At 41.3% G+C, this 25,605-nt stretch overlaps 1 protein-coding gene across 3 annotated transcripts in view; it reads left to right on the forward strand.

Moving 5' to 3' along the window:
- SNX10 (sorting nexin 10) overlaps window positions 1–19,116 on the forward strand; it is a 75,303-nt gene extending 56,187 nt beyond the window's left edge. For all 3 annotated transcript variants that reach the window (XM_047849354.1, XM_047849352.1, XM_047849353.1), the window contains 5 exons: window positions 4,498–4,584; window positions 8,421–8,521; window positions 9,142–9,240; window positions 16,637–16,849; window positions 17,322–19,116. In XM_047849354.1, the coding sequence (XP_047705310.1) occupies window positions 4,498–4,584; window positions 8,421–8,521; window positions 9,142–9,240; window positions 16,637–16,849; window positions 17,322–17,403 (582 nt within the window). In that variant the 3' untranslated portion in view covers window positions 17,404–19,116. The remainder of the gene's footprint in view (window positions 1–4,497; window positions 4,585–8,420; window positions 8,522–9,141; window positions 9,241–16,636; window positions 16,850–17,321) is intronic.
- The last annotated feature ends 6,489 nt before the right edge of the window (window positions 19,117–25,605 follow it).

The raw sequence follows: 25,605 nt of genomic DNA on the forward strand, positions 1-25,605 counted from the left end.
CAGAGCCTGCTTTGATCCTCTGTTCCCCCCCCCCCGCCCCTCCCTAGCTAGTGTGCATAGCGTGCTCTCTCTCTCTCTCTTTCTCAAAAATAAACATTTGAAAAAAAATACAGAACATTGAGCTGTTGGAAATATTTAATTCCCCTTTTGGTATATTCAAGAACTTCGGCCTCTCCAGTGGAAAAGTGGAGTTGCCAGCACCCTGTGAGGGCTCATGGCCCACATGTGACCTGATGACTGGGTGCCTTCTGGCTGTAGGGTGGTGGTGGGATGGAGTGGGGGCATGCACAATAACCTTGCCTGCTGTTATCAATGTCCTGCCTTGCTCAGTGTAGGCATAGTGGTGATCAAGGCCCACACTGCTTTTAGGGGTTTTCATTAAAACATGAAGACGTTTTAATTTTTTTTTTTAATTTACATCCAAGTTAGTTAGCGTATAGTGCAACAATGATTTCAGGGGTAGATTCCTTAATGCCCCTTACCCATTTAGCCCATCCCCCCCTCCCACAACCCCTCCAGTAAACCCTCTGTCTGTTCTCCATATTTAAGAGTCTCTTATGTTTTGTCCCCCTCCCTGTTTTTATATTATCTTTGCTTCCCTTCCCTTATGTTCTTCTGTTTGGTGTCTTAAAGTTCTCCTATGAGTGAGGTCGTATGATATTTGTCTTTCGCTGACTAATTTCGCTTAGCATAATACCCTCTAGGTCCATCCATGTAGTTGCGAATGGCAAGATTTCATTCTTTTTGATCGCTGAGTAATACCCCATTGTATATAGATAGATAGATAGATAGATAGATAGATAGATAGATAGATACCACCTCTTCTTTATCCATTCATCCATCGATGGACATTTGGGCTCTTTCCATACTTTGGCTGTTGTCAATAGTGCTGCTATAAACATGGGGGTGCATGTGCCCCTTCGAAACAGCACACCTGTATCCCTTGGATAAATACCTACTAGTGCAATTACTGGGTCATAGGGTAGTTCTATTTTTAATTTATTGAGGAACCTCCATACTGTTTTCCAGAGTGGCTGCACCAGTTTGCATTCCCACCAGCAGTGCAAGAGAGATCCTTTCTCCGCATCCTCGCCAACATCTGTTGTTGCCTGAGTTGTTAATGTTAGCCATTCTGACAGCTGTCAGGGTGGTATCTCATTGTGGTTTGGACTTGTATTTCCCTGATGATGAGTGATGTGGAGCATTTTTTCATGTGTTGGTCGGCCACTGAAAATGTTTTAATTTCCTTTTAAACCAGAAAAATAAAATGAACTTTCAGGTCAAATGAAAGGTTTTAATATATAATATTAATATATTCCTCTTTATGTCAGTGTGGTTATAAAGTATGATTTTTGATTTTTTTTTTTTTTTGGTGTATGTGGCAGAAAGGTCTCATGAAGGCAAAAGTCCCCAAGGCCCATGAAAGCCAGAATGCAGCCCTAAGTGTGTGTGGGGGGGGGAGGGGGGAGGTGCATGGTTTGGAAAGATAAATGTGGTCTGCTTTGGATTCTGGTCTTCTCTTCCTAACCTATTTTCCCTTCTGTTCATTGATTCATTGATGATTAGTCCATTAAGAGCTCTGGGTGTGTGAAAAGTACTGCAGGGAAATGAGTTACACACACACACACACACACACACACACACACACACACACACACACACTCACAGGAGACGGAAATGACAGTTAGACTAAGGGCAGGGTGCCTGGGTTTGTTTCAGTTTCCATCTCTGAACAGTTTCTCTTACAATTTAGAAAGTACTTTTGAGAGGCGCCTGGGTGGCTCAGTTGGTTAAGTGTCTGACTCTTGATTTCAGTTTGGGTCATGAGCTCACGGTTGGTGAGTTTGCAACTCACGTCAGGCTCTGTGCTGACAGCATGGAGCCTGCTTGGGATTGTCTCCCTCACTCTCTGCCTCTCCCCCACTTGCTCTCTCTCTTAAAATAAATAAAAATAAACTTTAAAAAAGGGGGTTTGAGAAATAATGGCCAAAAGAGCATCACTATGTTGTCTTATTTTTATTATCTGTCTTCTAAATGACTTAATACATAAAGAAAAGCTTTTAAAGTAAGACTTTTGGGAAGATTAACTCATAATCCCTGTATCCTTTGGGCAGGCAGTGGGGCAGAAGTCTCAAATTCAAGAACAAAGTGTATGTTGCCTTAGAAGGTGAAATTTGAGGGGCACCTGGGTGGCTCAGTCGTTTGGGCGTCCCACTTCGGCTCAGGTCATGATCTTGCGGTCTGGACTGTGGGTTCAAGCCCCGGGTCGGGCTCTGTGCTGACAGCTCAGAGCCTGGAGCTGCTTTGGATTCTGCGTGTCCCTCTCTCTCTCCTCTTCCCCTGCTTGCACTCTCTCTCTCTGTGTCTCTCAAAAATGAATAAACGTTAACAAAAAATTTTAAAAAAGGTGAAACTTCATAGGTGTCAAAAGGGAATGTGAGCTGTTTTTTTTCGCCTTTTTAAAAAATGCCCTGGGCTGAAAAATGATCATTTTATGATCTGTGTAACAGAATAGAGGTACTCTGTCCAGAAAACACCATCATCTCTCTTCTGCTTCTGCTCTACAAACATTCAGAGCCTGCCTCTCAGATGTGCCAGCACAAAGCAGTAACAGAAGCCTAAGATTTCAGCTTTGATGCCCACCCTTTTTAGATAAAAAGTTGAAATATTTAAAATAAAATTAAATTTGGGGCACTTGGGTGGCACAGTCAGTTAAGCATCCAGCTTCGGCTCAGGTTATGATCTCACAGTCCGTGGGATGGAGCCCCACATTGGGCTTTGTGCTAACAGCATAGAGCTGCTTAGGATTCTCTCCCTTTCTCTCTGCCCCTCCCCACCTCACTCGTGTTTTCTCTCTCAAAATAAATACATAAACTTAAGAAAATTAAAAAAATAAATTGAATTGGGGTGCCTGGCTGGTTCAGTCGGTAGAGCATGCAACTCTTGATCTTGGGGTTGTGAGTTTGAGCTCTATGTTGGGTATAGAGATTATCTAAAAATAAGATCTTTAGAAAGAATTTGGGGCACCTGGCTGGCTGAATTGGAGCGTGCAACTCTTAATCTTCGGGTTGTGGGTTTGAGCCCCACATTCAGTGTAGAGCTTACTTAAAAATGAAATCTTTAAAAATAAGTAATAAGATTTAAAAATTCAGTTAGCAAATTTGTGATCACCAAGTGAATAAATTAATACTTTCAGGGGGCACCTGGGTGGCGCAGTCGGTTAAGCGTCCGACTTCAGCCAGGTCACGATCTCGCGGTCCGTGAGTTCGGGCCCCGCGTCAGGCTCTGGGCTGATGGATCAGAGCCTGGAGCCTGTTTCCGATTCTGTGTCTCCCTCTCTCTCTGCCCCTCCCCCATTCATGCTCTGTCTCTCTCTGTCCCAAAAATAAATAAACGTTGGAAAAAAAAATTAAAAAAAAAAAAACTTTCAGATTTATCATGCCAAACATAATAATCGTTTGTTGTATATGATGTCATATTTTTATACTAAGAATATTTAGTAAAGAGCACTTTTTGGAAAGCATTGTGTTTTAAATTTTACCCTGTATTTCCAATTTTTGTTATCTTTTGAAAGGAACAAGATTGTCTACTAGGTATTTTTTTTAACATCTCTTTTTACTTATAACATGAGGTTATTAAGAAGGGGAAATTATTTACTATATGGGAAAGTGTATTTAAAAAAATAGAAAAGTATTGGGTAAAAGGGGTTCATCTTTCTTTTTTTTTTTTTTTTTTTTAAGGGGTTCATCTTTCTAAGTTATTGCTACTTATTCTCATGAAGGTGGGGTACATAGAAAGTCATTTTCATCTTCCGTTGCTTGCTTATCACATGTCCTTTGCCACTCTTTTATTTTCTTCTAGGAAGTGATTTATCAGGTAGGGCCTATAGTTTTTTTATTTCACTTATTTGTTTTTATTTATATTTGGGGGGAGCGCAAGAGGGGGAGGGGCAGAGAGAGGGGTACAGAGGATCTGAAGCGGGCTCTATACTGACAGGCTGACAGCAGTGAGCCCGAATTTGAGGGCTCGAACTCACGAACTGCGAGATCATGACCTGAGCCGAAGTCAGACGCTCAACTGACTGAGTCACCCAGGTGCCCCAGGGCCTATGGTTTTAACGGAGGGAGATGAAAAAAGTAAGAAATGGCTGCTGTAAAGAAAGTGAAAAAAAGAAAGAAAAGTAAGATTTGAGAAAAATCTGAACATATTTCACGATTCAAAATGACACATCAGTTACTTTCTTACGGTCTTCATTAACCTGTAAGACTCCCTAGAAGGACCCCCAGGTTGGATTTACACCATTTTAAAAATTCCATTTGTGGCAGAAATGCTCTTGGACTTCCCACAGTGCCTGATTCATTAGCTTTACTTCTTGTTTTTTAAAGAATGAACAACCACGCTCATTTCAGTTTTGTTCCAGTACTGTGTGCTTCTCTCTTCTTTCCAGCCCTGCTTGCGATTCTGAAACATATTCCTTTGTTTATGATGCCTTTACAGGAATTTGTAAGCGTCTGGGTTCGAGATCCTCGGATTCAGAAGGAGGACTTTTGGCATTCTTATATTGACTATGAGATATGTATTCATGTAAGTACTCAGTCAATAGTCTGCAGAAATCATGGCAGTTTTTAGGTATCATGCATTTGATGGGACACACTGTTATACTTCAAATTGATATTTGTAAAAATGTTCCTATCTCAAATAACTGACTTTGGATGATTATAACTAATGCCTGTGTCTCAAATGGAGTAGAAAGTTGGTTCCTTAAGTTGGAAAATTACTCATTAGAATTGCTTATTGTACCTTTGCTAATACTAATATTTTAAAGTTTATTGCCTTCATGTATGAATATGTGAATACATCTAAAATTCACAGTTAAAGTGTATTTATAGCTCATTAATGGTATTTCTTTATGATCTGTTATAGCATATTTCTGGGTAATAGATTGCCTGATAAATCTTAGGTTTTAAGAGGATATAGAGCTTTCTGGGAAACTGATGTGCAGTGGTTATATATGTAGAATAAGAAAGTGGAAAATAAATATGTGCAATTATTTTGCCTTAGTCTAGATTCGTAATTAACATACGTAAATAACTAGAAATGATGTACTTTATTTGGAAGTAATACTTTATCATAATCTCGAGCATTTTTGTGTGGTGTATGGCCTTCTGTAATCATCTTGAACAAGGGTCAGCAAACTTTTTTTGTAAACACTGAGGTAGTAAATGTCTTCATCTTTGGAGTGTACATTCTGTCTCAAAACTACTCAATTCCACTATTGTAGGGCGAAAGCAGTCCTAAACAATACACAAATGAATAGATGTAAGTGTATTCCAATAAAACTTTATTTGCAAAGCTAAGTGGCAGGCTGGATGTGGGCCACAGGCTATAGTTTATTGGACCTGATCGTGAAGATAGGTTCCTTTTCCCATCTGATTTAGTTCAGACTTCTCTTGGGAGCATAGACTCAGATTTTATCTGTGACTGTATGTAATGCGAAGTAAAATCTAGCCACCTTTAATCTTCCCATTGTAAATAGTTAAATTGATAGATTAGACACCCAGGCATCAGCCATAAAACTTCTTTTTGTCTCCTTTCTTCCCTTTTTTTTTCTTTCAAAGTTCTCCAACTTAGAAAATAAAAACTCAGAACTGCTTTTTTTTTTTTTTTTTTTTTTTTTTTTTAGAACTGCTTTTTTTGATGATTGTGTTGAAAACCACTGCCAGGGTATACCTTGTATTTCGATTTTGTTTTGGTTTTACTCATAAAATCCCACCAGATATGCGTTCTGTGTGGAAAATTATGAGTATGTAAGAGTAAGCATTTGGAAATGAAACGTAATTCTTTAGTTGCCTTTTTAACTTCTTCTGAAAAATTTGTGTGTCCTTATCACACTTCATGGGAGACATGAAATTTAATTATCCTCAGAGAGTTAATGAAAGCGTAGATTTTTTTTCTCTGCTACATAAGTTGCATTAGGTGAATTCAGAAATGTCTGTCTCAAGCCAGAAATGATAGATTCCACAAATATTATTTGGTGGTGTTCTGGCGTGTCTCTGAAATGCTAATACGTTGACAATGACTAAATCTTCTTGGCTTGGGAGATAACAGAATAAGCAAACAGATTTAGAGGAACTTAAAAATTAGTGATCTCAGCATAGTCTGGTCTTAACTATCCATACCTGTTTATGATTAGGAATGAGGTGGGGGGCTGGGTGGGGGGGACTAGGGAGCTCTAGTCAGCCTCATTTAGGTGCTGTACCCATAGGGCTTTGCAGTAGAGAAGCCGGTAGTTAACCCATTTAAATGAACCTCAAGAGAAATGATACCAGGTGACTGTGGAATCTCAGCATTTATTTAGAATTGTAAACTAGTGAACTGTATATGCTCTCCTAACCTTGTCCTGCAAATGAAGGACTTACGGATGGACCTTTGTCTGGCATAGGTACCAGGTGGATCTCCAACTGACACCCACATTATTGACATCCACAATAATCCAGAACAGAGAAATGAAAGGGAGTTGAAATTGGTTCAGTCCTACCTGAGGTGTCAGGAGTCCCTGCAGTGGCCTGGTCCTCTAGAGGACACCTGCCCAGGCCTTGTTAGGACACTCGTCCTGGTGTGAACGGTCTGCTGACTCTGTCCCCAGGGGTCACTTTAGAGTGAGGCTGTAGTAGGCTTTGAAATTCACATACAGAATGTTACTGTGCTCCAGACTCCATCTTGTGCGTTTTGCTGCCGTGTTGTCAAAGGTGACAGGCTTTAAAAAAATTTTTTTTTTTTTTTTTTTTCAACGTTTATTTATTTTTGGGACAGAGAGAGACAGAGCATGAACGGGGGAGGGGCAGAGAGAGAGGGAGACACAGAATCGGAAACAGGCTCCAGGCTCCGAGCCATCAGCCCAGAGCCCGACGCGGGGCTCGAACTCACGGACCGCGAGATCGTGACCTGGCTGAAGTCGGACGCTTAACCGACTGCGCCACCCAGGCGCCCCAGGTGACAGGCTTTAGACCAGTAGCTCCTTTGGGGGCAGATCTCTTCATCTGTTTGCATTCTGAGGTTTCCTGAACTTTATCAAGTTTAGGAGAACCAGGAGCTGTGCCGTACCTTTCATGGGGGTGGTTTAAGAACTCAGGCACATAGTCACTCACGTTCGCCAAGGGAAACAACTGCTGGGTGCTTAGGTGCTAAGTGGTAGGATAATCCTGATTTTTGAAAGAATAAAAATCTTGGGGACCCAACACACTCTCATTTGGCAAGGTAAAGATCATGAAATAGAAGTTTGAAATAAATGTAGAGAACAGAAATCTTACGAAACCATTAGTCAGGTATCTGCCAGTCTCTTGTTTTACACAAAGGAGAAAGGAGAAACATGTATTCACTGGTCTTGGGTTTACCCCGAGGAGAAGCATTGCTATTCTGCTCAGGATGGGGACTCTGTAGGTGGCTTTTCCAAGTCTGCCTTAGGGTAGCTGGAAGCAAACCGACATCTCCTATCTAATAACAGTATTAATAGATGACATTTGTCAGGTACTTACCATCAATCCTTACGACCACCCAGTAAAATAGGTGTGTACTACTTCATCCCCCCATTTTACCACTCAGCAAACTGGAGTTTAAGCGACTTGCCATATGGCAGGGCCAGAACTGGCACGTGGGTTCCCCATGGGTATAATTGTCCCTGAGCACCACAAGCCTCTCTCTACCTTGGATTGCACTCTCTTGCACATCTAGTAGAGAAGGAGAATGCTCTTCTCTTGTTTAAAAGTGATACCAGGGGGCGCCTGGCTGGCTCAGTCAGTAGAGCGTGAGACTCTTGAGTTCAGGGTTGTGAGTTCAAGCCCCGCTCTGGGTGTGGAGCCTACTTAAAATAAACATTAAAAAAAAAAAAAGTGATTTCAGGATGCCTGAAAACCACCAAACCTGGCGGTTTGTGTGATCTGTACTCATGGCCGTATCAAGGATATGATGGCTTCTCGTGGTGTCCTGTCAAGGGCCATAAGAAGGTGTCTCTAATTCCCAAAGGCTTCTCCAGCCTCATGGGTGGACGGTGTTAAAATGGAAGGGATGACCCCGAGTTTTTATTGGCCATTTAGACTGCAGGATTTGTTTAATTTTTATGATTCATCTTTGAAAGCAATACTAATAGGTGAGCAGGAGGCTACCTCAGGACTCAGGGGACGGCAGGGTCAGGCTTTGCCCCAGGACAACACTGCGCGTTGATGTCATCCCGGCTGTTTTTCAGGGATGTAATAGATAGTGGTGGGCTTTGTGCAAGATGGGAATCTGGCAAAAGTGCAACTGTGCTTTCGGTTTCTTTAAATCCTATGCAAATGAACATGGGCACATTTGGTGAGTTCGAGATGGAGGAAAAAACATTTTTTCCTTAAATGGGGCTTGTATTTTTCTTTTTCTTCAAACAGACCAATAGCATGTGTTTTACAATGAAAACATCCTGTGTGCGAAGAAGATACAGAGAATTTGTGTGGCTGAGGCAGAGACTCCAAAGTAATGCGTTGCTGGTGTAAGTGATTTAAATAAGTGATATTGGGGAGGCTTTATTATTATATTCAATATTTTAAAATTCGTCATGCATTAAGATACAGAAAACATGAAGGATTTGATAGGCTTCTTGATTGCCATCTATAGCTTTAGTTAGTTTTGTGGCTGCTACATCTTAATACAAAATTTATCGCTTGCATTTCACTAACCTGTTGAGTATTGACCATGAAAGCCCTCAAAAATTTTTAAAAATGGGTTTTTGGGGCGCCTGGGTGGCGCAGTCGGTTAAGCGTCCGACTTCAGCCAGGTCACGATCTCGCGGTCCGTGAGTTCGAGCCCCGCGTCGGGCTCTGGGCTGATGGCTCAGAGCCTGGAGCCTGTTTCTGATTCTGTGTATCCCTCTCTCTCTGCCCCTCTCCCGTTCATGCTCTGTCTCTCTCTGTCCCAAAAATAAAAATAAACGTTGAAAAAAAATGGTTTTTCTTTAAGTTAATTAATTATCCTATACCCTTATTATATATACCCTATAATATATACAACTATATGATAATTATAACATAATTTGCTTTCGCTTGGAGAAATTTTGTCACTAACCCACCTTGATTTGAGTATTAAAAAAATTTTTTTTTTCTTTTTCCTAAGGCAACTGCCAGAACTTCCATCTAAAAACCTGTTTTTCAACATGAATAATCGCCAGCATGTAGATCAGCGTCGTCAGGGTTTGGAAGATTTCCTCAGAAAGTAAGTGTGCAGAAACTCTTGCGGCCATACAGGAGTTGTAAGCAAAGTGCTTTGCAAAAGTTGAGTGTCCTATAATTATGTGGGGGAGAAGAATATCACTGTTCCAAATATTAATAATAATCTAGAGCCTAGCTCAGTAGTTCATTTCCTATATTAGAGCGCCATCTTGTGGCTGACATCTTATCGTGCACATCTGGGACCACATCTTCTAGAAGGAAAACAATGAGCTAATTGAGTCTGGTAATGAATAAATCTGTGGTCCTTGAAGCTGTAAAGCAGAGCCAAATTACTAAGGAGTTCAGCTGACAAAAGTAAAATGTGCGAGGAAGCAAACGTGCTTTATTAAAAAGGTGCTACTTAAAAACTATCTTTATTTACAACATTTCGGATCGACAGACCAAAATCCGTTCTCCAGTGCATTGGCTGCTAAGTGATACTGTTCTGGGCTCTTCTAAAGGAAGACTTTAACTCTCCTCTTTGGAGGGAATGTTTATAAGGGAGTATTTATTGGTGGTTGAATAGTCCCGGTGGGTTATTAACTCTGGATTGCTTGGTGATGGTAGGCAGTGCAGTTAAAGCGACTTGAATTCTCACCGCTATAATTTCTTTATCTCTCCACTCCAGAATGCTAGAATACCCATCCTGTGAGACAGCACATTGGTTTGCACACAGACGCTGAGGCCAGACTGTCTGGGTTCAAATCTTGGCTCTGCTACTTATGAGCTGAGGGGCTGGGAGCATTTTCTACCTCCTGTGTGCTTTTGTTTTTTTCCATCTATAAAATGGGGTTAATAATAGTATGTACTTCATATAGTTGTTGAGAGGATGAAGTGAGTTAATGAATAGAAAGCACTCATAATAGTGTGACATGTCATGTGTGGTATTGGCTGTTATTGTTTTGATCCACTTAGACATGAAACAGCTTTGAGCTAGTTTTTTAAACTTCCCATTTTATAGATAAGGAAATAGGCTGAGTCATAGGACTGCTGGTTAGTGGCAGGGCCCAGCTTCCTAAGCTGTCTTTCTTTTTCTCCTGACTTCAGGGTCTGCAGTAATCTCCTTTTGAGTTCATTCACTCCATGGGACCTTAGAGCCAGCCTGAAATAATATACTGCCTTCTCCCCATATGGCTCACTCATAAAGGGTTTGGATATTAAGTATGCACATGAATATTAATATTTATTTCCATTAAGTTGATATAGTGTCTTTCCTTGGAAGGGGTCATGGAGACATACAGAAATATCCTTGATTATAAATTGAAGGAGGGCCAGAAAGGAAAAAGAACAGAGGAATAAAAATGACAAGAGACCATAAGAACCCATTAACCAAGCCGAGTTCTCAGAAAACATTACAGTGGTATTCTTTTGGGCATCACAGGCATGACGGAACAAAGGCCTGGTCAACTTTTTTCTGCCCGTTTCCTTTGGAGACCGCTCTGCTTTTAATTGTTGTCTGTATGAGACCCAGGTGGCTGATGGCGTCTCCCTTAAGATGTGGCCCCAGTTGTCCAAGTTGGCCGAATGGCCCGTCAGTGCAGATGCTGTTTAGGAAGCTGCAGACTGGCCATTGGCAGTGGGGCCTGGGTGGGGACAGCCAAATCCTGCAGTCCCTGTCAGCACTGGGGGGCCGCTTGTCTTCCGTAGAGAAGTCTCCTTTTTGGAGGTCAAAGAACAGCATGTGTCTCTGTCTTTACATTGAGTTAAGCTCAGGGCATGTGTTTTTGACCAGGAATCACTTCGCTGCTTTGAATACGACTGTTTTTCCACAGTTGATCTGCCAAATTAATGACTGAATGAATGTCATTTGGCTGCAGTGCGCTTAGGCTTGTGCTTGGTTATTTTTACATACTGTGTCGTTTGGCTGTTTGCGGATTGAATTTGATGCAGACGTCATAGCAGCAAGTATCCTGGATCAGGAGCTTGAAGAGCTGGGTTCCAGGTCTCCTATAAGTCGCAACTCCTAATTTTTTTCTGGCCATCCGAACTTGGAAAAGTCACTTAATTCTTGTGTGCCTTTGTTGTAAAGGGTATGATGATGTAGCACATTCACTGCTGCCCTAGTTGGTTGTGTCGTTAAGATGATGCATTGGTAAGGACTCTGGAAACCTATTTAGTAAGTGACTGCTTTGGACTGCGCACAATGGACACCAATCCTTATCCACTTGAAGCTTCCATTCTAGTGGGAAAGTCCTATGTACTTACCAGGGGATGGCTAGGTTCATTAAAATTGGGTCTGGGTTACCATCCAGAAGTCAAATCAGAGAAGAGACAGCAAGTTCGCTTGTGGTGTCTGTTCCACTGTGGTGTGTGAACATTAGTCTCCAAGCTGGTGAGTTTCACATTAAAAGTGAAGCTGGTGCTTCTACCTGGTTTGAACCTGAAGGAAGCAATGAGTCTATAATACCACACGGCCGGTTCACCCCCGACCTAAATGGCCTAAATACCGTGGCCCCTTCAGGTCCTCCTCACCCTCCGTTCTGTGCCCCTCGGATTCGGATGCGTAGCTTTGTCCAGTCTGTGTAGAAGTAGCAACCTTCCAGCTCTTTTCCCCTGGGATCCCCTGAGCCCAAGTCCATTTTGGGAAGCGGGATGTGACTTGCGACTCGACGGTCTCAGTGCCATCTCAGCGCCGTGTCCTGACCCCAGCTTGACATCCCCTGAGGCTCCATGATGTACCTGCTAAGTAGTGGTCACTGTCAGTGGCCTGTATCTTGTTTTTTGTGTAGTACTTCTAGGAACTTGAGAGGGAAGATACCACAGCACTCAAATGTGATATATACTTGTGCTGTAGATTTATCGCACGTATTTCTTTTGATAATTTTATTTTTTTAAACTACATCCAAATTCGCATAAAGTGCAACAATGATTTCAGGAGTAGATTCCTTAGTGCCCCTTACCCATTTAGCCCATCCCCCCTCCCACAACCCCTCCAGAAACCCTGCGTTTGTGCTCCATATTTAAGAGTCTCTTGGGGCGCCTGGGTGGCGCAGTCGGTTAAGCGTCCGACTTCAGCCAGGTCACGATCTCGCGGCCCGTGAGTTTGAGCCCCGCGTCGGGCTCTGGGCTGATGGCTCAGAGCCTGGAGCCTGTTTCCGATTCTGTGTCTCCCTCTCTCTCTGCCCCTCCCCCGTTCATGCTCTGTCTCTCTCTGTCCCAAAAATAAATAAATGTTGAAAAAAAAATTAAAAAAAAAAAAAGAGTCTCTTATGTTTTGTCCCCCTCCCTGTTTTGATCATTGCATGTATTTTTTAAATCTGGTTTTTATGTAAGTTTTGAAGTTATGAACCAAGAAGAGTATATATGTTCAAACCCTTTAAAACCAAATTGCTGCTGTCTCTGTACATATGTGTGTATACTATATATATATTCATCTTAAGGTGGAATAATGCTTTTTTATTAAAAAATTTATGTTTATTTTTGAGAGAGGGAGAGAGGCAGACACAGAATCCGAAGCAGACTCCAGGCTCCGAGCTGTCAGCACAGAGCCCGACGCAGGGCTCAAACCCATGAACCGTGAGATCATGACCTGAGCCGAAGTCAGTTGCTTAACCCACTGAGCCACCCAGGCGCCTCAGTAATACATCTTTAATAACAAAGTACGCATCCAGGCCAGTCTTCATAAAGGAATTGGAAAGTTGTTCCTTTGACTAGGTGCCAAAGAATAATAATTTATACTGTTTATTGAACACTTGCTATGTGTCTAGCTTTTTGCATGTTTTAGCTCAGGTCCTACGATAATATTAGGAATTGGGTATCATCTCACTTTTATAAACAAGGAAGTTAGAGGAAAGGTGGAGGCATATTCATTCTAGGATCTGGCAGGTTTATAATTAGTAGAACTCTTACATGATAGTTAAATTTGGTCAGTATGAGTGTGAGATTTTTCAAATATATTCATTTTCCTTCAATCTTGGCTATACTCTCCCGTTTGGATTTTCCCTCCCTAGCTAATTATAAATTGTAAGTCACTTCTGCTAATAGTTATGGGAAAAGAAAGTTATGGACTAAAATGATAAACTGTGTTGGTAAGTTCCTAACTATAAACATGGCAGTCCTACTAATTTTTTGTTTGATTCATATCATGAATGGGAGCCAGCTTTCCTTTTTTGCTGAATTCATCCCATTAATATAACTACGTGTGCCTTACAGTGTAGACTTTTTATTACAGCTTTGTATTTCTTAAAAATTTAAGGAATATTAGTTTTTTGCGAAAGGATACCATGGAAACACAAACACACACACACACACACACACACACACACACACACACACACACAATATAAGTCTTTGTGTTCAATAGAGGGCACCATAGCACAGATCATGAATGTCTTCGGAGAAGATTTGTAGGTTGTTTTTTTTTTTCCCTCATGGTAAGAGGTAAACAGGCTGACTTAAATTCTTTCTCCCCTACATCCAACTGCGAACCTTCCACACTATACACATGTGTATATATCATTATATTGGGTTCAGTAGACAGGGCATCCTTAGTTAGGATTAAATGGTTTTGCATAGCTATATATTGTTCCCAACTGAACTGGTATATAATACACCTAATAAAATCAGGTTGAGGAAAACCAGGTTTTCAACTGTGTCCAATTCAAGGGAAAAACAAGATTTGCTTTGTTTAGTTTAAATTTGTTATGGGGAAAGGAATAACGTTTGACTCATGTTGTAAATATCTTTTCAGAAATCCCTCTAAAATTCTAGAGGCTATTTGTTGCTCCTTTTGTAAAGGCTTGAAAATTGTATACATTTGTTTTTATGGAGGCTTATAAAGATGACATTTTATTGACCATTTTACAAAGTACTCTTTATATTAAGTTTGAAGTTAATTTCTGCTGTTAGATTTGTTTGTGGAAAGTGTGGCACAAATATGACTAAGGTAAAAATAGGATTTAATACTATGATGATGGCAGTCACAACGTTCTCTGAAATACAGTAAACCAGGTGTTACTTAAAATGAACTGGTTACGCTCACTGAACCAGATGGGAAAATGCTTTCAAAATTTTGTATTTTTAATTGTGAAATGAATTATCTGAGTAAAAAAAAAAATCATAAGTACATTAAAAAATTATTTTGCTTCTTTAAAGGCCATACCCATGGAGTATGGTAGCATAAATTTAGCCAGCCAGCGGGCATTCACATGTACTGTCTTTGAACTCCAGGCCTGTGTGGTGTTCAGATCTTGCCTCCCCAGCCACATTCTCCCACTTGAGAATTGTGAGCTGGGTGTGTGCGGGCTCCCTCTCGCTTTTCACGGGCATGTCCTCCAGGTGGCAGTAGCAAGCAGAAGAGAAAACACTGGGAAATAATGAGTCTAATGTACAGTAAAATTGGAAATTGAATTATAGCTCAAGAAAAAGGACAGTAGCCTTGAGGTCCCGATCAACCTGGACTCTGATCACTTTTGTTTGCTGTACCCGTGTGTTAGGTTACCAGCAAGTTAATAACAGCGCGTGAGCAGTTCAAGGCTCAGTAGAATTGCTTTAGACGTGAAATAAAGCTAAAATGAATTTGTGTCCAATATCATTGGCATTAGTGCTCATTACTTTTGTGGTGTAATGCCTCGAACCATCTAAAATCAATTTTAAGGATTACCCATTATTTTATAAAGAAAATAAAACACATTTCCAACAGAAATAAAGCAGTAAGTATAATCCTGTGAGCAGTTACTTGTACCCTGGCTGGCAGAAAAACCACTGACAGACAGAAGGGCGCAGGAAACACTCCGTGCAAACTTTACAGTGGATGCAAGTTCATATTAATGGGCTGTTGCCACATAAATCTTCTCTTGATTTCAAGTATTTAAAACAAGAGTGGTAAACATTTGTAAATGTAGAAAATAAATCTCAAAGAGTAGTAAAAGGGATTTACTACTTTACTACTTGTACTTGGTAAATTAATCTTTACCATGTGACACACTCATCTTCTGGGAGAAGCCAGGGCAGAAGACATGGAGGGAAGGGAAGTATTTAGCTGCTTTGCTTGAGAGTTTTGCCCTTTCAAAACGCACAAAGCTTTTCATTTTCCTTTTCGTAGGGCCAGTAAAGAATATTTTCCCAGGCTACATTTGGTAAGCCTGTCGAAGCTGCATTTTGGTTGTGATACTGTACGTGTTTAGACTTTTGCCTCTGTTTTATTTTGAAGAAAAGGAAATCTTGTAATGACCTTGGATTTTAAGTAAATTAATATGCATGGCCAGAAAAGATTCACTTTTCCTAATTATTTGTGTAAAAATGCAGACTATAAGGCAAGGTTCATTTGGCCTGACATACATAATCTGTTTTTCTTAGAGCTCTCTATGAAAAATCCCATGTTGGGCAAAATTATGCTCAGGTTTTAGTATTTTAGTTTTGTCCCTTCCATCTGGTCTGAGTGCCTTGTATTATATCTTTATTGTATTATATCTTGTATTATATCTTTGTATTATATCTTTATTGAACTATTTGTAGAGACTAAATGATCATACATCAAGATCTTTCCTGAAAATATGAAACGGGTTTTTATTTAAAAATAAGGGTGTACTCTGACTTCATTTCCCCTCCCAAGACATGCATTTCAGAAAGAAAACCCACATTCAGTAATAATATGAATTTGAGCATGGATGGATTTGTTAGAGTCGTTTTTAATTTTCCGTGTAGTTCTGATGCACTGGTTGAAATCTGTACTCGTTGTAAACTTTGACTTTGAATATGGGAAGGCTAGTATGTACTTACCACAGAATAATCATGGTTTAAGTATAGATATGGTAAAATTAGCTGGGAGCAATTTTATTTGATGGCTTATTTTAATAACATGGATACACAGTGCTACTGCAGAGTATGGAGAAATTTCTCGCCAATTTTAGGTATTCAAAACAAAGCCACCTCTCAACTTAGCTCTTGTAAACATGTACATAAGTATACCTGTAAAGTTTTAAAATGTAAAACATGCTGAGAAACGTATTGACTTTTTAATATAATTTTTAATGGCAGTGGAAAGTTTTGATGTTTGATGACAGCCTAGCCAATAAAGATCACAGAACAGACATGCTGGTTGGCAGTAAAAAAATTTTTTTAAGTAGACTAAATTTCTAGGACTATCAGCAGAATCTTTCCGTAATTAATCCACACGGTCATAACAGATGGTTAAATTGAAGAAACGTCCTTGAAGTTATTCTTTTAACAGATGTTGTTAACTATTAGCTTCGTGGTTTTACTCACCTAAATTTCCAAATAATTGAATAAAAGTTAACATATGCTTTCATCCTTTTAATAGGCAGAGTCTGTAATTGATGCAAAGTTTGCCATAGTAGAGAAATTATTGCGGTGGCACATTTCTAACATTTCTCCTCTCTCCTACCCTCGAACTGTCCACCCCTGTTCACCGAGGATGTCTCCTTGTTTCTTTTGCCCAGGGTCCTACAGAACGCGCTTCTGCTCTCGGACAGCTGCCTTCACCTCTTCCTGCAGAGCCATTTGAATTCGGAAGACATTGAGGCCTGCGTCTCTGGGCAGACGAAGTACTCGGTAGAAGACGCAATTCACAAGTTTGCCTTGATGAACAGACGTTTCCCTGAAGAAGACGAAGAAGGAAAAAAAGAAAATGATATAGATTATGACTCAGAAAGGTATCGCCTTGCATTTTCGAGTTAACGTGTATGCGTCTGTATGATACAGAGCGCACGTGTGCGTGCGCATATACACATACGTGTGTGTATATGCATACGCACCTCAGTGTTTTGTTGATGTAATACTAAGATAATGAAAAAATTAATTGACTGAGATTTTATTGAGCTGTGACAGCTCATCATAGTAGTCTTCACACACACCTCCACACTGAATTAATGAACGCAGTAGAAATTCAATTATCTGCATTCTGATTATGTGACTTTCATTTAGTCAGACTTGAATTATTCGCGTTTAAATTATCTAGCTAAAAAAATATCCAACTGCACTCCAAATGGCTAATTAAAAGTCCAAATTTCCTGTCTCTCTTTGTGACTGGAGATAATTAAAGTTCTCCTCTGTTACTCAGGCTTTGAGTGTGTTGTGAAAACCAATTTCCTCTTTTTATTATTTCCCCCCTCTCTTCTTTTCCAGTTCATCCTCTGGGCTCGGACATAGTAGCGATGACAGCAGTTCACACGGATGTAAAATGAACACAGCCCCGCAGGAATCCTGAACAAGAATTCTGATGTTGCCATCTTAGGAATAGTGAATTACGTCCAGTCGTGGAGAAGCAAGCTCACTAACAATAGCTTCTTACCTAAAGCTCCCTGTCATGATAGTAGGTATTTAATCAAAGACGTTGGGTTGTTTATTAGTGGTATTTTTATGTTGTTCTTATTTTGGATGAGCTCCTGTAAAAAGCTAAAGGCCCGCGAATGCAACTCTCCTTTATAGGCAAACATTATCGGTAAAACTAGATCCTGCCCTGAACTGAAATGCCACGTACATTTAGAAGCACCGAGTTGGTTTTACTGAATTTGAAAAGATAGGTAAATAGGCAGCATTGAAAAGCCAGAGAGCGCCTTCCTTCTCGTGTCAGTGGGACAGCGTCAGCATAAACCCAGCTTGTGTGATCTTAGCCAGTATGAAGACTGACGGCATCGACCGGACGGCCTCTTTCAGACATGTGGCTGATGTTTTGTGGGCACCTCCCCTGCACTGGCAAAACACTTCGCTTTGGGTGTTTGAAATATTTTAAGAAGCTTCGCCTTTCCAGTATTTTATTTCACACGTAGATGGAACATGTACCTTATGACTAGACACATGGTAAAATAATGTTTACGTCTTACATGAAAACAGAAATCGTGCTCGTAATTTGGCTCTTACTTGCAATATATAGATTCAGAAATACATTGGCATTGTTCACATGCAGCTTTAACACCTGGTTTCTGGAAACAGGTACTGTGGTTTCATTACCGGCGTGTAATTAGAATTCCAGGTTGACTGTTTTCTGACTAAATGTGCAATTTCTTATCGCTAGATAACTTTCAGTGTCAGTGGTGGTTACTTGTTACTTATCTTTAAGTTACGAGTGGGATCTCATAAAAAGTAATACATTTAATGTTTTCAATAAACATTCCCATCATTTAGAAAAGAATGTCAACTTGCTAATTTAAGAATTACTCATTTTTCAAGAGCCTTTCTTTCAAGGCATCTGCCTGAGGACTGGCGCAATTTAATAAAATGTCTTCTTTGTTAGTGGCCCAAAGATAAAATGTCTTAGATAAACTACATTGAACTTCAAATTTCAGATGAGGCAGCGTTTTCTTGAGATAATTATCCAAGTTTCTTCTCTGTTGAATGGTGTGAAGTGTCTCTTAAACTACCAGGAAGACACTTTCACGTAACTGCGATAACTTGTTGCTTTAATTAAATGTTACCTCACCTCATTTTAACTGGGAGTTTAAGAGTGACTGTATTATTAAAAAGCCTTTGAAGTGCTCGTAACTAAGAACAGAAAATAAATTAAATTTAGAACAGGAATGATTTCCTTAAGTTTTCCTTTTTTGTTTTTGTTTGGTCTAAAACATTATCGAACTTTTGTAAATATTTTTACTTAATGTATCTTGGATCTTGTTATTTTATCATCTAAGACTCATTTTAACACGGGGGCAGAAAAGATGGAGCAATTTCTTTTTATCTCGCTAACCTGTGAAGTTTGCCATCTAGTCGTTTAAGAGCGATCCCCAGCTTGTTTGGCAATATGTGTCTGAATTCACATTATTTCTGTTTTACAGCAGTTCTCAACAGCATGTAATGTGCCACCAATTGTCATATTTTTAGATGATGTAACATAGCCATTAAAGTTGATATTAAGTAATGCCTAATACTGTGGTATGTAACCTTCACAAGATCATCGTTTTCACATTAAACGTGAAAAAATCAAGTTCAGTTTGTTGGATCACTTATTTTATAGAAGAGAATACATTTTCTTTTTGACTTCCACCTAATTTCAGGGTGTTTTTGAGCAAGCAGTAAATTTTAATGAGAAACTTTGGTAAGATTTGGTTTACTGCTCAGTACAGTTGTACACATTTGAGGTTTTTAGCCTTGGGTTTGGTTGTTTTGTAAGCACTGACTTCTCATTTTCTGCAGCTGAGATATTTAGGTAAACTTCAGCCCCCAGTGGCCTTCTTGCTATGTTCAAGTCTCTTATTTTTCTCTGGCGTAATTTTATAAAGCTTTCTTTGGGAAAAGAAAGTAGTTACTAAGTAACTAAATTAAATCGATGTTTATTTAAAACTATTTTTAATGTAATCTTGGATGCTTTATGATTTACATACAGCAGAACTGTATTTCCCTGGCTAGTTCTTAAAGGGTAAATGATTCACCTATAAAGCCAGTTTGTGCGTTTTGTTTGAGAACTGGTTTTATATATAACCCGGAGGTGTCAACAAGGAAAGTCAACAACCTGTTACTTAGGGCTTCTTTAAAGTCTCACTTGGAAGAAAGTGACTTAGATTCTAGTTAAAATTACAAGTTTTAAAAATTACCAAGGAAAAGCAGAAATGTTTATCTTTAAATAGTTATGTCCCTTAAGATATTAAATATCTTGCAGGAGCTTTTCAAGCCTAATGCACATTTTATTGAATAATTAAATACAAACAAGTGATATGCAATAACCTTACTGTAGTAAGGTAAAAGAATAAAATTTCTTTTATGGCTATTGAGAACATAAACAAATTCATTTAGCCTCGCCACAATTACAGTTATATCCAACAGTAAATTGAATGTTGTTTTGAACTCCGTTTTTTTGGTGCCTTAAGGATTCATTATGGAGCTACTGTGGTACAAATAAGGTTTTTAGTATTTCAGCTATAAATGGAAGACAGTTTTTTTTCACAAAAGGCCTCTACAGTTTTAAGACAAATATAACACAACAAAAGCTTATTCTCTTTCTAAATAGTTGCCCTCTTAATACTTAAATTGCTTAGTTGGTGTCCTGTAAATCCAATGTAGCATCTTTTCAGTGGAGGAAAACCATTAATTTCAACACAATTTTCTGTTTTTGTTTGGAATATAGACCTTCTCTTCCTTTATTATATAGACACATTTTCAAGTACAAAACGCCGTCTGAAATTAATTACTGCAATTTGACATTCAAAGCATAGATAGAATTTTCTTTGCAAATAAAGGTCATAAGAAATACATTTTAATAGAGGGAATTCAAAAATTTTAGAAGAATGTAGGTAAGCAACATTTTAAAATTTAAAAATATTTACTAAGGATTTTGACTCTGTTCTTTGCCGTATGCATCTCACAAACGAGTCACCATTGTCCCTTTAAGTCAGATACAATTGCTGTTCACTCTTGTTGGAAACTTTTCTGGATCATTGTTACGAACACTGCCTTGGACAGTCATTTATTTCAGCTGCGCCAACTCTGGTAATGATCATTTTCTCTTTCTCCAAAATTCCAAAGACTTCTTTTCAAACGATACAGAAGAAAAGAGGGGAAAAAATTCAGCCACGGTTTTCCGCTGAAAGTAAACTCTGGTCTAAAGACACTATGCAAATGGCTTATGCCAAAGAGGCACACACCCTTTCTCTCCCCCACGAGAAGTGTAGACTCATCCCCAAACCCCACACCGCTTGTCTTTGCTGCTGCAGAGGCACAGCACGGGCATAACTTGTGGTTGTGTTTTTGTTAGTTTCTTACCTCTGGGTCTTCTTTATAGCTTTGCCCCCACCCCACTGGCGGTGGCGCTCCCGCCGCTGCACCCTCGGCCGCCCGTTGGCTGCGGCGCCTTGGCGGCCCGCGCACACTCCCCCGCGCCGCGTCCCGCACACGCGCGCTCCCGCCTCCTCCCGCCCGGGCGCTCCGCCGGCGGCGGCTGCGGCGGCGACTGGGTGGCAGGTAGCGAGCCAGCCGGCCTCGGTCCGGTAACCCATGGCAACCGCCCTGGTAACCCATAGCAACTGCGCTGCGGAAAGAAAGAGAGAGAGAGAGAGAAAAAAAAAAAGAAAACCCGGGTGGAGGGGGGCGGTGGGTGGCGAGTGGGAACAACGGCCGCAAAAAGACAGCGATTTACAGCACAAACCTGCAGCGCCCTCTCCCCTGCCCCACCTGCTGCCAACGTGGGCACCACGAGGCCCCCTTCCCAATGGGAAAATGACGACTCTGGCTGCTTGGAAAACAATAATAAAACATAAAAATGCAGAGGGGCCTCGGAGGGTGGGTTTGGTGTCGGAGGGGCGGGGGGAGCTTTGAATAGCGACGTCCCCACCGCGGGCCTCCGGGCTCAGTGGTCTCCTGGGGCCCCGCTGGGTTTGGGAGCGCGCGTGGAGCCGCAACCCCGTCGCTCCGGTGGGTTTGGGGATGGTTGGGTCGGGGTCGGCCGCGCCGGAGCCGGAGCCGGAGCCGGGGGAGGCGGCGGCGGCGGCGGCGGCGGCGCTGCCCCGTCTAGACCCGAGTCTTTGTTCTGCAAGATGCTCGCGGCGCTGCGGCCCCCGGCCCCGCCGGCCGGCCGGAGAGAGGGCGACGACGTGCCGCCCGGCCTGGAGGCGACGAGGCCTGGGGCCGGGCGGGGGGGGGGGGGGGGTCCGGCGAGCGCCCCGGGGTCGCGGCGAGGCTGGGGCGAAGCCGGTGCGCTCCGAATGTCTGCGCACGCACCGCACCCGTTAGTTAACCCCTTTCCTCTCCAGTCTCCCCAGGACCTTAAAACCTGCCTAGCGGACGCGCCGTCGCCTTAAACTCGCCTCCTCCCGTTTGGAGAGGGAGGGGACGGTCGCGCCTGGTGGCGGGACTGGGCCTCGGGATAGAAGCGAGTGCCTCCGGGTCCAGAAACGGCCCTGGGTCAGAGTTTAATGTCTCTGTGTGCGGGGGTGGGGGTAGCGGGGTAGTTTAGGAACACGGATCCTCCACCGCTTTAGGCTGCGGGCCCAGAAGCGGGGCGGGGTGGGGGGTGTTCTTCGCCTGGAAAAAAGAGGCGCGCGCAGATGGCATACCCGGTGCAAGGCCGTCGGAGGACAGAGGGGGGCGCTGCGGGGCCAGGGCGGCGGAGAGAACACGCAGCCTCGGGTCTGGCTAGTTGTCCGCGTGGTGGAGTGAGCGGCGTTAGGGGCTCCAGGTCAGAGGAACCTGCGCCCCATGTAGATTTCACTTTGTGCTTGGTGGCATCGTCTGCTCGCTAGTGTATTCGCGGAACCCCCAGCCCTCGATGAGATGATGCAGGAAATACAACCAGGGACTGGGTCCTTTCAGTACAGAGCACCTAGGCACATAAAAGGCCATTTCACAAGGACATGTACCGGAGCGAAGACCGGCTGCCCTAGGAAGCTGGAAGTCCACAGTCTACGTCTAGTTCAAACGAGTTGTGATTCCAAGCTCATTTTGATGCTTTAGAAAGGAAAACGTTTGACCTGGACGATTTTTTAACTCCTTTGAGATCTTAATCCTCAGTTATTTTCCCTCTGTAGATGTGTCCCAGTTACAAACCCAAATAGCAAAGCCATCAGCAACATCTTTTTTTATGGCAAAGATCTACACACGTATAACACGCATTCGTTTGTACCATGTATGTTCCTGAAGAAGTGATTAGATCAACCGTGTTTTATATATCTAACTTTTGCTGGTAGACAAAAGGGAATCTGGCTATGTAAAGAATGCTATTTTAATCCTTTCATCAAGAAAAGACTCTCCCAAATATATATTTTTGCCGCCACGGATCCTCGGGAAACTTGGTTCATTTTCACAAATGTGCGCGTTCTGGGTTCCACTGCCTACTGGGCACCTGCTACAGAGAGACCCTGTGAACCTTTAGAGGTGAAAGGTAGCTCCTTGCACGCCTGGGGATCCATTCAGTACCACCCCAGCCCTCTGCATAGTGGTGTACTGGGAGCCCTGTGCTTTAATTTAATTTTTTTTTTAACAAAAGCAATTACAGAAAAGTGCAAATTTAACGTGTGACATTTAACATTTTGCCGTGGCAGGCAGCCTCCACTTAAATGGGGCCTTTCTGCAGAACAACAGGAGCCAAAAGGCCTTGTGTCATGGAGTAATGTAAGACACAATCTGGGCTGCAAACGCACAATGAATCGGGAAGGATTTATGTAATTAATTGACCAGTCTTAACCTGTTATCGTGATGTAAGGAATTTGGAACTCATTAATTTGGGCTCTGACAGATTTCATATTAGAGCTGGCAAATATGGATTGAACCTCTTATTCTTGTAGCAGCTGGAATTTCCATGACAGTGAGGATTAGTGAGGAAGACCTATTGCTGGAGTCAAACTGCCTCTTTGTAATCAGTAGCCCTGCTCTGCATTAAAGGGATAATGGAAAAAAAAAAAAAAAAAAAAAAAGGAAGAAGCGTATTACCTGGCTGAAGAAGCCGAAGGGGCTTCACTCTGCTGGTCTGTGTGTTAAGCTCAGGCATTTGCAGTGGAGCGAAAACATTAATTGCAATCATAAAGTTAGGTGGTTCCCTAAGCACCTTGAGAGAATGAGAAGGTAAGGGGTCTTAGGGTCGGGTTTGGTATTGTTGTCCAAGTTAAAAGGAGTTAAAAGACGGAGCCTTTGAATTTCCTCTATGTGAGCACAGGGACTGTATGAAGAAGGATCTAGAAGTCTTCTGAGGGGCAAATTGTGTTTCTTGTAATGTCATATCCACAAATGAGTAATTCAGAGCCTTGAAGGAGAGGCTGGCTTTCTCAGGAGTCACTCACTGTCTCCCGGTCAGAGCTCTTTCCCGGACCTCACGAAACCCAGAACTCACGTAATGAGCCTTCCATTGATAATCTAATCTCTGTCCTCTTCACAGCATATGATGTTTAATGAATCACCCATTTGGAAATGTCTGAAATGTCTGATTTCTTTTTTGAGATTTTAAGAAAACCCAGTAAAAATCTTACTTTCATTACCCCCTGCCCTTGACAATCAGAAAATTGCTAGGCTGAAAAAAGGGTCTCAAGATTAAACTAAATGCCTTTTCTTTTCCTTCCTTTCGCAATAGTTTTCCCCTATTGCTGTTCTATGTGATAAGGTTAATATAACAACTGCCGTAAGGATCATTAATACAGGAAGATAAGCAAAGTTGCACGTTTAAAACATTTTCAGGGTATCATTTGCCTCCTTCTGCTGATAAAGAAGCCTTTGGTAACAAATGCAGAATGCAGGCACCGAACATTTAACTGTTTAGACAGACAGCCCAACTGGCCTTTCCTAATCCATTATTATTCATAAATACTCTTCAAATTTGCACCCTGACTACTCTTGAAATGTGTTCTTTAATTTGTGTATTACCTGTAAAATGTTTTCATTCAAACATAACTTAAATTTTAATATAATAGATACTGTTATAATAGAAATCTTCACACCCCAAAACCCAAAAAACAAAACAAAAAAAACCTTCCCTTCCTTTTTTGTGCTGTCTGGATTCCAACTGAATTCCAAAGTAAGAATTTTCCTTTTAGGTGGTGATGATGGGATTTGATCTCGCAACGAAGTACTTGGTGCAAAGATTTGTTTTGTGATTATCTTGTTAACAAGTGATTTCTTCAGCTTTGGTTCCGTTTAAATGAATGCATAAAGATAAACACTAGAAATTGCCATCGAAATATTAATGTTATCTTTCACACTGAGAGCAACGAGAGAGCTAGGAGTTGTTATTAGTATTATTATTTCGGTGGGAAGGCTGTGAAGATAAACAGTTGATATCAGCAAGAGTTGGATAACTAATATAAACCATGACAAGGGCGATTAATAGTGTATATAAACACACTTCAGATTTGTATACATGATCTCAGCTCTCACCTACGGATTTCTTTGTGTTTTTTTTTTAGAGGGGTAATTTGTTAAGTTGGCAATTACAAGGTTATCAACTCATGTGCTGTGTGTACTGTTTACATATTGGAAGTATGGAACGGACATATTGAAGCATGATTTGTCTGAGAGAATGTTGACTGGAAGGAAGTCTGATGAATTGAGTTCTGACTCTGCCATTAGCACATACCCAAAGGTAGCTCCCAACCCCTCTCCACTGCAGTTTCCTCATCACTGCAGTAAGAAAATTGGATACAGAATGTCTTTAAAGGTGTTAATAAGTGTTACTAAAAAAGGAAGGAAGGAAGGAAGGAAGGAAGGAAGGAAGGGGGTTGGGAAGGAAGGAAGGAAGGAAAGAAGAAGAAAGAGAAAGAAAGAGAAAAAGAAAGAAAGAAAGAAAAGAAGGAAGGAAAGGGGTTAAGTTGAAGGTTTCCATGGTCAGTTACATTTCAGACACATTGAGTTAAACAAAATCTAACATTAATTTTTCTGCAGGACTTGTCAGTGCCTTTCATATGTTAATATGCACTGTGAATCTCTTAAGTGTACGTGTGTGTGGGAGGGCGTGGGGGGGGGCTTCTCTATGCAGTTTCCTTAAACTGATTTGAAGAAG

The sequence above is a fragment of the Prionailurus viverrinus genome, chromosome A2 (genome assembly GCF_022837055.1).
Source record: "Prionailurus viverrinus isolate Anna chromosome A2, UM_Priviv_1.0, whole genome shotgun sequence".
NCBI classification, from domain to species: Eukaryota; Metazoa; Chordata; class Mammalia; order Carnivora; family Felidae; genus Prionailurus; species Prionailurus viverrinus.